At 39.9% G+C, this 11,403-nt stretch overlaps 1 protein-coding gene across 3 annotated transcripts in view; it reads right to left on the bottom strand.

Moving 5' to 3' along the window:
- Positions 1-408: 408 nt before the first annotated feature.
- The window catches only part of flt4 (fms related receptor tyrosine kinase 4), a 46,918-nt gene continuing 35,923 nt past the window's right edge, over positions 409-11,403 (bottom strand). For 2 of the 3 annotated variants that reach the window (XM_046030401.1, XM_046030402.1), the window contains exons 16-30: positions 11,279-11,385; positions 9,547-9,682; positions 8,963-9,067; positions 8,664-8,777; positions 7,829-7,917; positions 7,560-7,719; positions 7,349-7,443; positions 5,787-5,909; positions 5,534-5,645; positions 5,203-5,302; positions 4,831-4,936; positions 4,597-4,733; positions 2,507-2,627; positions 2,247-2,332; positions 409-1,021 (exon numbers count right to left, since the gene is read on the bottom strand). In XM_046030401.1, coding sequence (XP_045886357.1) covers positions 802-1,021; positions 2,247-2,332; positions 2,507-2,627; positions 4,597-4,733; positions 4,831-4,936; positions 5,203-5,302; positions 5,534-5,645; positions 5,787-5,909; positions 7,349-7,443; positions 7,560-7,719; positions 7,829-7,917; positions 8,664-8,777; positions 8,963-9,067; positions 9,547-9,682; positions 11,279-11,385 — 1,811 coding nt within the window. In that variant the 3' untranslated portion in view covers positions 409-801. The remainder of the gene's footprint in view (positions 1,022-2,246; positions 2,333-2,506; positions 2,628-4,596; positions 4,734-4,830; positions 4,937-5,202; positions 5,303-5,533; positions 5,646-5,786; positions 5,910-7,348; positions 7,444-7,559; positions 7,720-7,828; positions 7,918-8,663; positions 8,778-8,962; positions 9,068-9,546; positions 9,683-11,278; positions 11,386-11,403) is intronic. The other variant, XM_046030403.1, reaches the window with a different exon arrangement.

Genomic DNA, 11,403 nt, shown 5'->3' with positions numbered 1-11,403 from the left:
TTTCCCTCAGCTGGCGGCCAGACACCCCGCAGGTTGTCATCTGTGATGTGAGCATGTAAGAGGGTATTAAGCTGTCACAGCTGTCATCATGCTTACGTCCAGCTCTGATAAGAGGTGCTTAGTGTGAGTCACTCCTTTATTCATCCTACATCCTTCTGTTTACCTCCGTCACTTACTCCTTGTTCATGGTGTCGTTTATCCAAGCGTCTCCACCTCCACTAAACAACACAGATCCACAAATATCTGCTGGCTTCGTTGATTGGTCCGTTAATGGGGATCATCACAGAGCTTGTGGCTCTAGTTTGCTGTGGACCTGTAACTTAACATGGCATGACAAATGCAAATTTGCACTTGAAACATGTACCTCGCTGGTTCCAACTTCATAATAATCAGAGAGAGGAGAGCAAGAAGAAGATAAATTTCTTTATTTCTTCCCATATGAGTCATAATTTGTACTCTGTATATAAAAGATAAAAATATAAATGTGTGAATAGACAATACTTAGGGTTTGTTTGTCATAATGCTGCCACCCAGTGGCTTATTAGAGGAACTTCAGGCACATGTAGCTCAGTCTGTTTTGTTGAGGCAGCAGCCTGAGAGGAGGGAGTTTGAGATGAGTAGAGGTCAGCTCCAGTCATAAGGATCCATAACCTTATCTTCATTAATAAATGACTAGCTACATGTCAATACTGGGATGTTACTAAAGCCTACACACCTCCCTTGACCTGAGCTGCCCACTATTTTTTTTTATTTTTTATTTTTTAACTCTTTTCATCCTCTCAGTCTGCATCTTTGGTAAGTTTACACATTGGAGGAGGCCAGGCAGGGGGCGTCGGGCGAGGAGAAGAAGTCGCAGAAGCCTTCCTCGGACAGGTGTCCGTACTCGTTGTTGTAGAAGGTCTGTCCTGAAAGCTGGCTGAAGAAGTTGGGACGGTGCCTGGAGCTTCCAGCGCCACTGCTTCGACCCAAGGAACCATGGGAAGCTGTCAGAGGCTCTGTGCTGCTGCTGCTGCTTATACGACTGGGGACAGAACAGCTCTCAGCATTACTGTCAAGTAGTGACAACTAAGGCACACTAGCAAAAGCAGATGTATGGTATGCTAAGTTGGGACATACAGAGATGTCTGTGGGTATGATTGTTTCTCAATTTTCTCATAAGAGAAACTTGTGGAGAACCAAACTACTTCATGTTCATCTGGACGCATATTCAACTGCTAAACCAACAATGAATTGATTGTACTAACTAGGGTCTGTATAGCCAAAGCCTGAGCTCTGTTGTTGTCCAAAAACTATTAAAAACACTGTTGTACTGCTGACATGTTTCTTTGTTACAATGAACATGGGCTCTGTAGTCCATTCCACATACACTGTCCTGCTGCTGTAAATCCTCAAATCCACAGCTGAAAATAGTCCCCAACATACACACCAAAGACCACAGCGAACTCTAAGAAATGTATATTTTTCTCCTTGCATACATATTTTTGTCTCACTTGTCCATGAGGTTCTAGATTTTCCATATTCTATACATTTTTGGTTTTGTTTCAATTCCAGCTAGTTTTTCTGTAATAACATCTGTCTTTATATGGCTATTGGTTACTTGGGATGGGAAGTTGTTCATATAATTTAATGAATTCAAAAAATGTTTTTTAAATGATACAGAGGTAGGTTTGTCTCTGGCTATGCTTAGAGCATAGTGATAATTCATGTAATTAATTGGGAACTGCTCTTCGATATTCCTCCTACACTTTGCTGTGAGTAGGAGTGAGTTGCTTGATAATTGCGTCTTGTTCTTTGCTTTTACCAATGACCTTTTTTTTGCCTAGTTGGCTTTTCAGAGCTTTTGAAGTGTGATTCTCCAAACGTTTAGAAATATGGACCCTGGGTTCAAATTACTCAGATCATGTTGCTTACTCTTACCTACCTATGCATGAATTGAGACTGCTGATGCTTCTTTTGGAAATCTGCTGTAGTTTCACTACACATAAGGCTGCGAGTGACTGTATTCTACACGCTTCCAAGCAAAGAGACAATAACAGTTTTCTGATACCAACTCTGAAACGCATCTATAAAAGTAGCCTTTACTAATACATCTGAAAGGCCTCACTCTAACCTGACAGGCATTGTGTTGTTTCACAGTGAATAATAATCAGTCCAAATATCAAACACTGACATTGAATAACTGTCTGCACATCTTGTGTGTATTACTTTTAAACAATAATATGGATCATAGCTTTTGTGTTGCTAACCTTTTTGAGACGGCACCCCTGTGCTTGTGTTCAATTCTCTCAAATTCTTCGGAGGCCAGAACCATCCCGCTGTCTGTCTGGTTGTCCTGGGAGGAGACACAGTTGGACATCATGTGAATTAAATGCCTTGGGTTCACCCCGCTGCAGCAACTATTTTTGTCAATTATCCGAGGAGAAAATTCCCAATGTCGAAGGGCATTTGCAAAATGTCACCAATCAGTTCACATTTTCAACAATTGATGAGAAGATAAAGAGCTCACTTGAGGAGATTTCTGTGGGTGCATCTCCAGGGGCAACTCTTCAAATGTCTTCACTCTGGGCTTGCACATTTTGGAGGGTCCCACAAAGACACAGCCGGCAAAGGGCACGCAGTTATAATACCTGGTCAAGAAGTGTAGGAAATTTGATCAGATTAATACATGATTGACACCATGGGCCTCCTGGTGACATGAAAATACCAGGGATAGATAAAAATCTGTAAAAATAGTAGTAGAGCAGGTGGGAATACGAGCTAAATAATTTGCAATAAGCGGAAAAAAATTGTTATTAATATTATCATTTTAAAATGAAGTTTGTAATGAATCGAGAGGATTTCAGGTTTCAGTGTTTTGAAGGTGATGATAAAAGGAGATGTTCCCCGGTGGGGGATCATTTATCAGCACAATGATTTTCTTTTTTTATTTTGTTTCATTTAATTAATTTTCAGTAAGGGCCTAGAGGCTGAAAGTATTCAGTACTCAAAATAAGGTAAACTTCAAAGCAACATCCGAAAATACAGACATGATAATACATCCGGGTAATAAAAATGTTTTCCCCATCCCATAAAACATCATGACCAAAGTGATCTTGAGACTCTCTGACGGTCTGTGAACCCTAGTTTAATAACTTTAAGGGCAGTCCCTTGATAACTACAAATTACTGATTGATAGACTGGAGAGCGCTTTTCCGTAAAGTAATACCAACAGGATGGGAAATAATGGACCTCATGCAAGAACCTCTCATACAAACAGATTCACTCTTAAGTGACACATATGAGTGATTTAAGAGAATTTGTCGTATTCACCAGCAGAATTTGAGAATAAACTTAACAGGTGGTCCAGAATCTGTCATAGAATTCAGACTTAAGAATGATAATGCCTCAGTATGAGTCTGTTGATAAAAGGATGAATACCGGAAGATACTGGAATCCACTCAAATAAATATAATTTAATGCAAATTTAATATTCTGTTCACCACATCATGATCATCATTATTATGGCTTGCAAATTTACTGAGGTGTTTTAGATTTTGTGATTTTACTGGCATATCGTGGCATGACAACTCTAAATAAACTATATGGCTTTTTGGAATATTCTTCTTGTTTGTCCCTGTATGTGCAGGTTGAGGTCACCAATAAAGGAAAATGCTGGTGATCTTCTATGTTTTGTTATTGCCAATGAATCCCATGAAAAGACCTAAACCTTAAATACGTTAGTCCATCTCTCAATACTTTGCAACTTTTCTTGCCTGTCTGTGGCTTTCAGCCACAAGACCATTGGTTCGTACTAAATGTGTATATCTGTATGCTATACGTTCCTTTGTAAAGCAGGCAAAAAAGTAAAAACAGTCCTAAAACAGCTGAGATTTTAAGCAAACTTAACTCAAAAGGGCCTAAATAGTGCATTACATATGCATTTTCAGCTGTGGATTTGGTGCACTAGTGAGTATTTAGGAAGGGTGGTGTATGTGAGATTGACTCAAAATAAACTATGGTGTGTTCATGGTAATTAAGGAACGTGTCAGCCAGGGCAAAAGTGTGGCTTAGTGATGTGTTTTGATAGTATGGAGGAAGATAAGATATATCAGCCTTTGGCTACACACACAATACTCGTTCAGTTCATTGTGGGTTGTGGACTCAATGGATTGTTGTCAATAAGAATAATCTCACCAGATAAAATGCTTTAAGGGTTGTTTCTTCTAATGTCAGAATCAGAAATACTTTATTGATCCCCAAGGGGAATTTTTTTATCATTAGTTGCTCACGTTGTTAAACAAGGCTTTAAAGAAATAGAAATAATAAAAAAATACATATAGAAAATTGAAAATATAAAGATATAAAATTAAAAATAGTGAAATGAAATGCGCATAGTATTCTACAGTATGTGACAGAGGTGTAATAAATAGTAGTAATATTTATTGAATGGTGATAATGAATTTAAATCCTTGCAAAAAAAAACTGCTGTACTTGGACAGAATAAATTAGAATATTGCACATTAATCAAGTATTGGCTAATATACTATAATGTGTAATGTGACAGTTTTCCAGGTCATTTAATTTCATGGGGTCTTGAAGGACGACATGCATTACTACCTTGTGGGCAGAGTGTTGCAGGCCAGTCTCAGCTCCTCTTCAGATGGAGGCCGCGATGAGGCCTGTGAGAAACCATCATCCTCTGAGCTCTGCGAGTGGTTCAGGGGGACGTGGTCCTTCCCGTCCTGGAGGGAGTACTTTTTGAGTAAAGATTAAGTCAAGCCCTGTAAACTCATCATTAATAACTAAAAACATCCCTTGCTAGAGTAAATGTCTCTGCAGCAGTGGACTTACAGGTAGGCCGTTGTCCTGGAGCAGGTCTCCCAGGATCTGCACCAGGGCAGGGAAGGTCGGCCTCTCTTTGGGCTCACCCTGCCAGCAGGCCAGCATGATGCCATATCTACCAGCAGAGGGCAGCACCATCACAACAAAGCAGACACAGTGGTAGTCAACTTCCCGGACTCGACCACAAATTTGCTCCTATATCCTCTTTTAAATTTAAAATTTGGTTACAGTTATGATATTTATGAGCAGAGCAGCATTTGCTCTTGGGATTGGCTCGTTCAAATAGCAACATTTAGAGATACACATCTTATTTGAAAGCAAATTATAATTTTCTTCAAGAGGTAGATGAGTGAAAAAAAGCTAATAAAAGCATGCAGTTACATTTCAGGGGAGGCAGTCTCTGGTGACCTCATCCTGACGCCATCTTTCAGTCGTTTGCAAAAGTCTTCGTCAATCTGTACTCCCGGGTACGGAGACGCGCCTGAGGGTGTGCAAAAGGAGGACGAGACATAAATTAACATGTCAGGTTAGGTTATTGTGTGTTTTGGGTGAGGAACAGTGAGGAAGATCTGCTTCTAAAAGAATTAATTCCCAATTGCTTTTGAGAGGTTGACAGGCGCATTAAAAAACAGCTACTCCACACTTTCTTTGATATCTACACAAATGTGTCTTCATAAAAGATTAAATGAGAATGCTATGATTTTGTCTTTACCCAGTGAAAAGATTTCCCAGAGGAGAACTCCAAAAGACCACACGTCGCTCTGGCTGGTGTACACTTTGTCAAAGATACTCTCTGGAGCCATCCACTTCAGGGGCAGACGAGCCTGAGAGAACATTCAAACACCAGGCAACCATTACAGCACGGTCACATAAACAGAAAGGACACCTGCCTTTAAATTTAATCATTATGTGGGTGCTAAAATTTAAAAAAGTTTAATGCTTAGTAAAGGCTGAGGGTGCCGTACATTGCCTTTCCTGACGTAGTCGGGGTCTTTGTATATGTCTCTGGCCAGGCCAAAGTCACAGATCTTCACAATGTTGTTCTCTGACAGGAGAATGTTCCGGGCTGCCAGGTCTCTGTGGATACACTGCGGATACACACACAACCACACATACATCATAACCCTGCGGGCAGGTGTGTGTGCGTGTTTGTGTGTCCCTGTATGTTTTTGGGAGAGTTTGCACGTGTACATTGTTTCCACCTTGTCGTCTCCAATGAGTGAATTATATGATTTGGAATAAGTAAATAGCAAGGGGACCGATGGGGTCTCGTGTCACCGTGGGGACTGCTTTTTGAGAGTTAAGACTTGGTTTTAGGGTTCAGGTTACAATTAGGTTACAGTCAGGGTTAAGGTTAGGCATGTAGTTGTGATGGTTAAGGGGTTAGGATTAGGGGCTAGGGAATGTATTTTGTCAATGAGATGTCCCCACGGGGATAGAGGAACAGACTTGCGTGTGTGTCAGTGTCTCTGTGCCAGTATGTAATTGGGACTGGACTATGTCTTGGCCAGGCTGGGCTCTGTGGAATCACTGCAGGAGATCCTACATCACTTACAAAGCTGTCCTGTAAACGTGCCGACAGGGTAACGACTGGTTTAGATGAGTTATTTAAAGCCAGATGGTCTGCTTAGAGTCCTGTCACATCGTTGATATTTATTATTAGTTATAGCTGCTTTTTGTTGTCACCATTTTAATTTCATTATTCATACGATTAACAGTGGATTCATATGGGAGATACTGTGGCTGTAGGTTAGTGTTTTGTAAAAAAGACAACAATGAACTTTTAAAAGCATGTTTTGATGGCAGCTGAGATCAAATCAGCTCAGCAACAAATTGAAACAATCCAATACAGCAGAGATGACAGATAACTCCTCACTACTTGGACACAGTGTGTGTTTGTTTTGCAGTGCTGATGAGCTTAAAAAATCTCAGCTGTTTGTGAGAATTATTCCTCAAAGCAAAAAAGCGCACATCAAGATTTGCACTACATTTCATGACATACACATTACATCAGTACATTAAATCAAATAAAATGATCGCCAACAGAGTATGTTTAAACATTTAAAATTGTTATTATTTATTTTTGATCTAATGTGTAATTTAATTTGAAATTTAACTTAATGTAATCTTGATTTTAGATTTAATTCAATATTTAATTTAATTAATCAAAAATGTATAATGAATGGATTTTAATTGGATTCAATTACATTTTTATTTGCTTCAATTTATGATTTACTTTTTTATATAATTGTATAACATTTTCAATATAATAAAATGTAGATTAAAAAATATATATATAATCAAATTTAATCTAATCAAATCAAATCTAGAAGTATTGTTTCTTTTCGCACTACTATATATTTTATTTATATTATGTGTAAACGCAGAGCACAGCTCTGGTTAATTGAGAAGCACAAAGGCCTGAAGAGCTGAATGATCCTGGGGCTACAACCCACTGCCCCTGAGATCGACCTCTGGTGACACTACAGCTTATACATAAATTCTCTTTGTAATGGTGACAATTAACCTTTCTGGAGGCCAGAAACTCCATCCCACGAGCCACCTGGAAACTGTAGCAAATTAGATCTTCTATCGTCAGAGGAGTTTTCCACAAGTCTTCCACTGGAGAGAGAAGGCGAAGGGTAAAGGGCAGTGGTGGGAAGCAAACGAATTAGAAATTAAACAACAACAGTTAAGAGACAATGAGTTAAACCATTTACTAATTAATACAGACTCACTTTTCTCCACAGCAGGATTCTGAACGGGCACGTTTGATGGTGGACTCTGAGGACTGCTGAGCGAGGAGGAGGATGGAGAAGGTGGGTGGCGAGCTCTTTGATCCATTTGACCTGCCTCGATCATGCGTCTCACCTGGCTCTGAGTTTTAGGAGATCGATCCTATGTGGGTGAAACAGTTCAATGCTTTTAGCGGATTCAGCTGCAGTCACAGTATCGCAGCAGAACAAACAAATATAAAAGGGCAGAAACTGCTTCGTGTTTTGGATACCCTGTATGGGAGGAAGAACTCTCTCTTGGCTCGTAGAAAGTTGGACAGGTTCCCATACTTGCAGTATTCCACTATCACCATCAGTGGACCTGGTGATAAAGACAGTTTAATTGTCAGCTGTTTTCTCTACAGTACTGTATGAAGTAGGCAACAAGTGCTTCAGCACACTTTACAGTGTTTTGTCTCATTAAAATGATCTCTGCCTCTTGTTTAGGTGCTCATTTTATATTCAAAAAAGTGAGACCTGGCATCCCTCAAGCATTTCCTGCCCTTAAATCAGCTCCCAGGCTAAATTGCTGCTTTTGTTTATGGTACACAGGGTGAACATTTTCAGATGTAACCCCCTCAAATATGTGCCCCATAGGTCAAAATGATGTATGGACATACATAAATTAGGAGTGTCAAAGAAAAAGAGAGGCAGCTGTTTGACCTCCTCAGTATGTTTGCTCTTTAAAATGTTGTGTGGAGGCTGCAGAGGGGTAGACAGAATAATGTAAACACCTCATTGAAAAGGAATTTCACTTAACAGGACAAACAGAGCTGAATAGATGTAATTTGTACACAAACTGTACACAAAATTTCTAAAACACAACAGTAGTATTTTGCTTAAATATGCCAAAGGAAACAGTCGCCATCAACATCTTTCAAAACAGAAAAAAGTGACAAAGAAAAAAACAATCAGACGTTAACTACCTAACCAACTTGGACACGATCAACATAAACAATACAGTTGTGGTGTTACCATTTACTCTATATATCATATCTGTGTTTACCTCTAGCCACCCTACACGCACACACACATGAAATGTAATAATACATGTAAATCTGTACTCACCATTTGGTTTGGTGCAAGCGCCTACCAGGTTCACAACATTCAGATGGTTACCAATGTGAATCAGTATCTTTAACTCTGACATCAAGGCCTTATGCTCACTGGCTGTGGCTCCATCTGAAACACAGCATTATGCATAAAACACATCTTATTGTTTGTTTTTGCATATGTATATTATATATGCACATCTGCCAAGTCATGTTAACACATACACATTTGTACGTCAGTGACTTCTTAGAAAGCTTCCTACAATACTCATGTGCTGTTTACATGAGCAGGACACACACAGAGACAAATCTCACCTTTCAGCATCTTGACAGCCACTGTGTCCAAACTGTTGCTCTTGCTGATGCCGAAGATTGATGCTTCAATTACTTTACCAAAGGCGCCGTGGCCTAAAACCTTCCCTATGTCAGGAGACAGAAGAGAAAAAACAGCAGAATATTCATTCTCATTGATCTACGCAGGCTTGGTTTTACTCTCACTGGAATACACAAACAGTTGTGGTTGGGAGCAGTCACAAAATGTACATGCATCTGGTATCCATATAGACAGTGGGGGTGAAATTTGAATCTCAATTGCAGCATTTGGAAAACAACATGTTCCCATAAGTTGCTGTCGTGAAACAGATGCTTTTCCTCAGGGTGTTTTTAGAAAGCTGTGCTGGGAATGAGCACATATTTAACATTAGCACTTTACTTGGCAACACTTTGCGCGGATGGCCGTGATCCAAACTCATGCCATTAAGGATTCTGGAAATGGAAAACTAATTCAGTTTCATCCATCAATTTGCTCTGTATATTTCCTCAGACCCCCCCCCCCTTCCATTCACTCGTTTATCCCACCATCCATCCATCTTTTGCTCCCACCCTTCCCGGTCGCTCACCCAATCGGAGTCTGTCTCTGGAGATCTCCCACTGCAAGGAGTCGTAGGGCAGGTATTCGCACTGCTTGTCCAGAGGCACCTCCCCCGGGTCCATAATGATCGACAGATAGCCTGTCTTCATGTCTGCCGGGTTAACCTGAGGTTCAGAGAGAGAAAGAGCTAATGTAAGGTGAGGAGGTGTTGGGCTGAATAGGGGTGAACGAGGCAAATGAGGTGCTGGAAACACAGGACAAAAAGAGGTCGCAAATATCATGAGCAGAGAAAGAGGAAATGGTTACAACCATACTTAAGATTGATAAAACCTGTTTTATTGCATTAGAAGAGTCAGAAATGTATTGTGATCAAGCTGGAAGCAAGTTTGTTTTATCATATAATTTTCATCCGCTGACTATTAATTTCATATTACAGAAACAGTGACGGCTTTCGGGGCCAGTTGCTGCAGTAGAGGCAAACGCTAGGGGTTGCAGGGTAGTGCAGGGTGCACGATATATATATATTAGATAGAGAGAGAGAGAGAGGTTGAGGTGCACACTCTCCATTATTTTTATAGGCCTAGAATGAGAATGTAAGACTGATTAAGTTATCTTCAAGTTAAACACCTGTAGCCATCAGCAGCAGGAAAATGCGCATAACACATACAGGTAAAAAAGTAAATCGTCAGATACGTGTCTTTTCTGCACAGTTAAAAACAGATTCACATCTATCTTAGTTTTATTCAATGAGATTATTTATAAAACCGTCATTATTTTTTTTTATAGCAAACTTCCTCTTGATTTTCAAAATCTGTCACCTCTGCTGGATTATTATATGGAGTAGTTTAAGTGTCTGCCACTTGTACATGTCATACCCTCGTATGACTAATGCAACCTTTAAAATGTCAGTAATTAAAAAACAAACAGTAACAAAGGAAATGTTTAGGGCATCTTTAGATGTAATCATGACCACAATGACAGGAGTTTCTCTCCTGTTGTTTACAACGTAAATCCAACACTGTATACCATCAAAAGCGATGCTGTAGGTGATGTTCAGTATATTTCTATTAATATAATAGATACGGCTAATACATAGTAGGCTACTTCCTGTATCTTCATCTTTGGGTACTATTTTTGCCTCTAAGAAAACGTCAGCTCTCCTCTCAGCTCATTAAACTGTCTGCTGCTTTTAAAGACTTCATGTTAATGAGAGGAGCTGGTGTGACGTGACTGGCTGATTAGGCTGCTAGGTGAGGTCACCAAAGATCTCAATATGTTAAATTTTTTATCTTTCTTTTTTTTTGGCAGGGGCACATTTTAAGATCTCACCCAGGGCACAAGTGTACATGGGGGCAAGAGACAAAAAGACAGATGCTTTAAGCCGGAAGAGAGAAAAATAGCCATCTCTAAATTGTTAATTTGTTAATGACAGCACTGCACTGTGAATCGCTGCTGAGCAACAGTGTGAAGCAACTTAATATGTGACCAAGTGAGGAAAAATTAAAAGCAATTTAAGCCTCATTATAGGCAGGCTTGTTGTTAGGGCTATTAGCAATAAAAGATTATTTGGACCAAGAAGGTATGAGTGATTCTCTGAAAGAGTAAATTACAGACTTTTGCAAAGATCAAACAGGTTGTGCTCAAACGCCGTGACACGATGTGAGTCAGGTGTTAAAGTGTCTCTGTCACAGTCCGTCAGTTTCTCCCACAAACATGGCAGCACAAACACAGACAAGCAGCAAAAAGTGGCGCCCTCTGACCCGCTTCACATTGCAGAAGATGAGGATGAGCAAAGCCCAGAAGAAAACAGCAAGGACTCCAGTCCCGATGAGGATTACAATCTCCACATTGGCCTTGTCACTTGAACCTTGACAGAAAGAAAGAA

This window comes from Micropterus dolomieu, linkage group LG19 (genome assembly GCF_021292245.1).
Source record: "Micropterus dolomieu isolate WLL.071019.BEF.003 ecotype Adirondacks linkage group LG19, ASM2129224v1, whole genome shotgun sequence".
Taxonomy (NCBI): Eukaryota; Metazoa; Chordata; class Actinopteri; order Centrarchiformes; family Centrarchidae; genus Micropterus; species Micropterus dolomieu.
The sequence above is the reverse complement of the archived record's forward strand: the minus strand, read 5'-3'. Positions and strand labels throughout refer to the sequence as shown.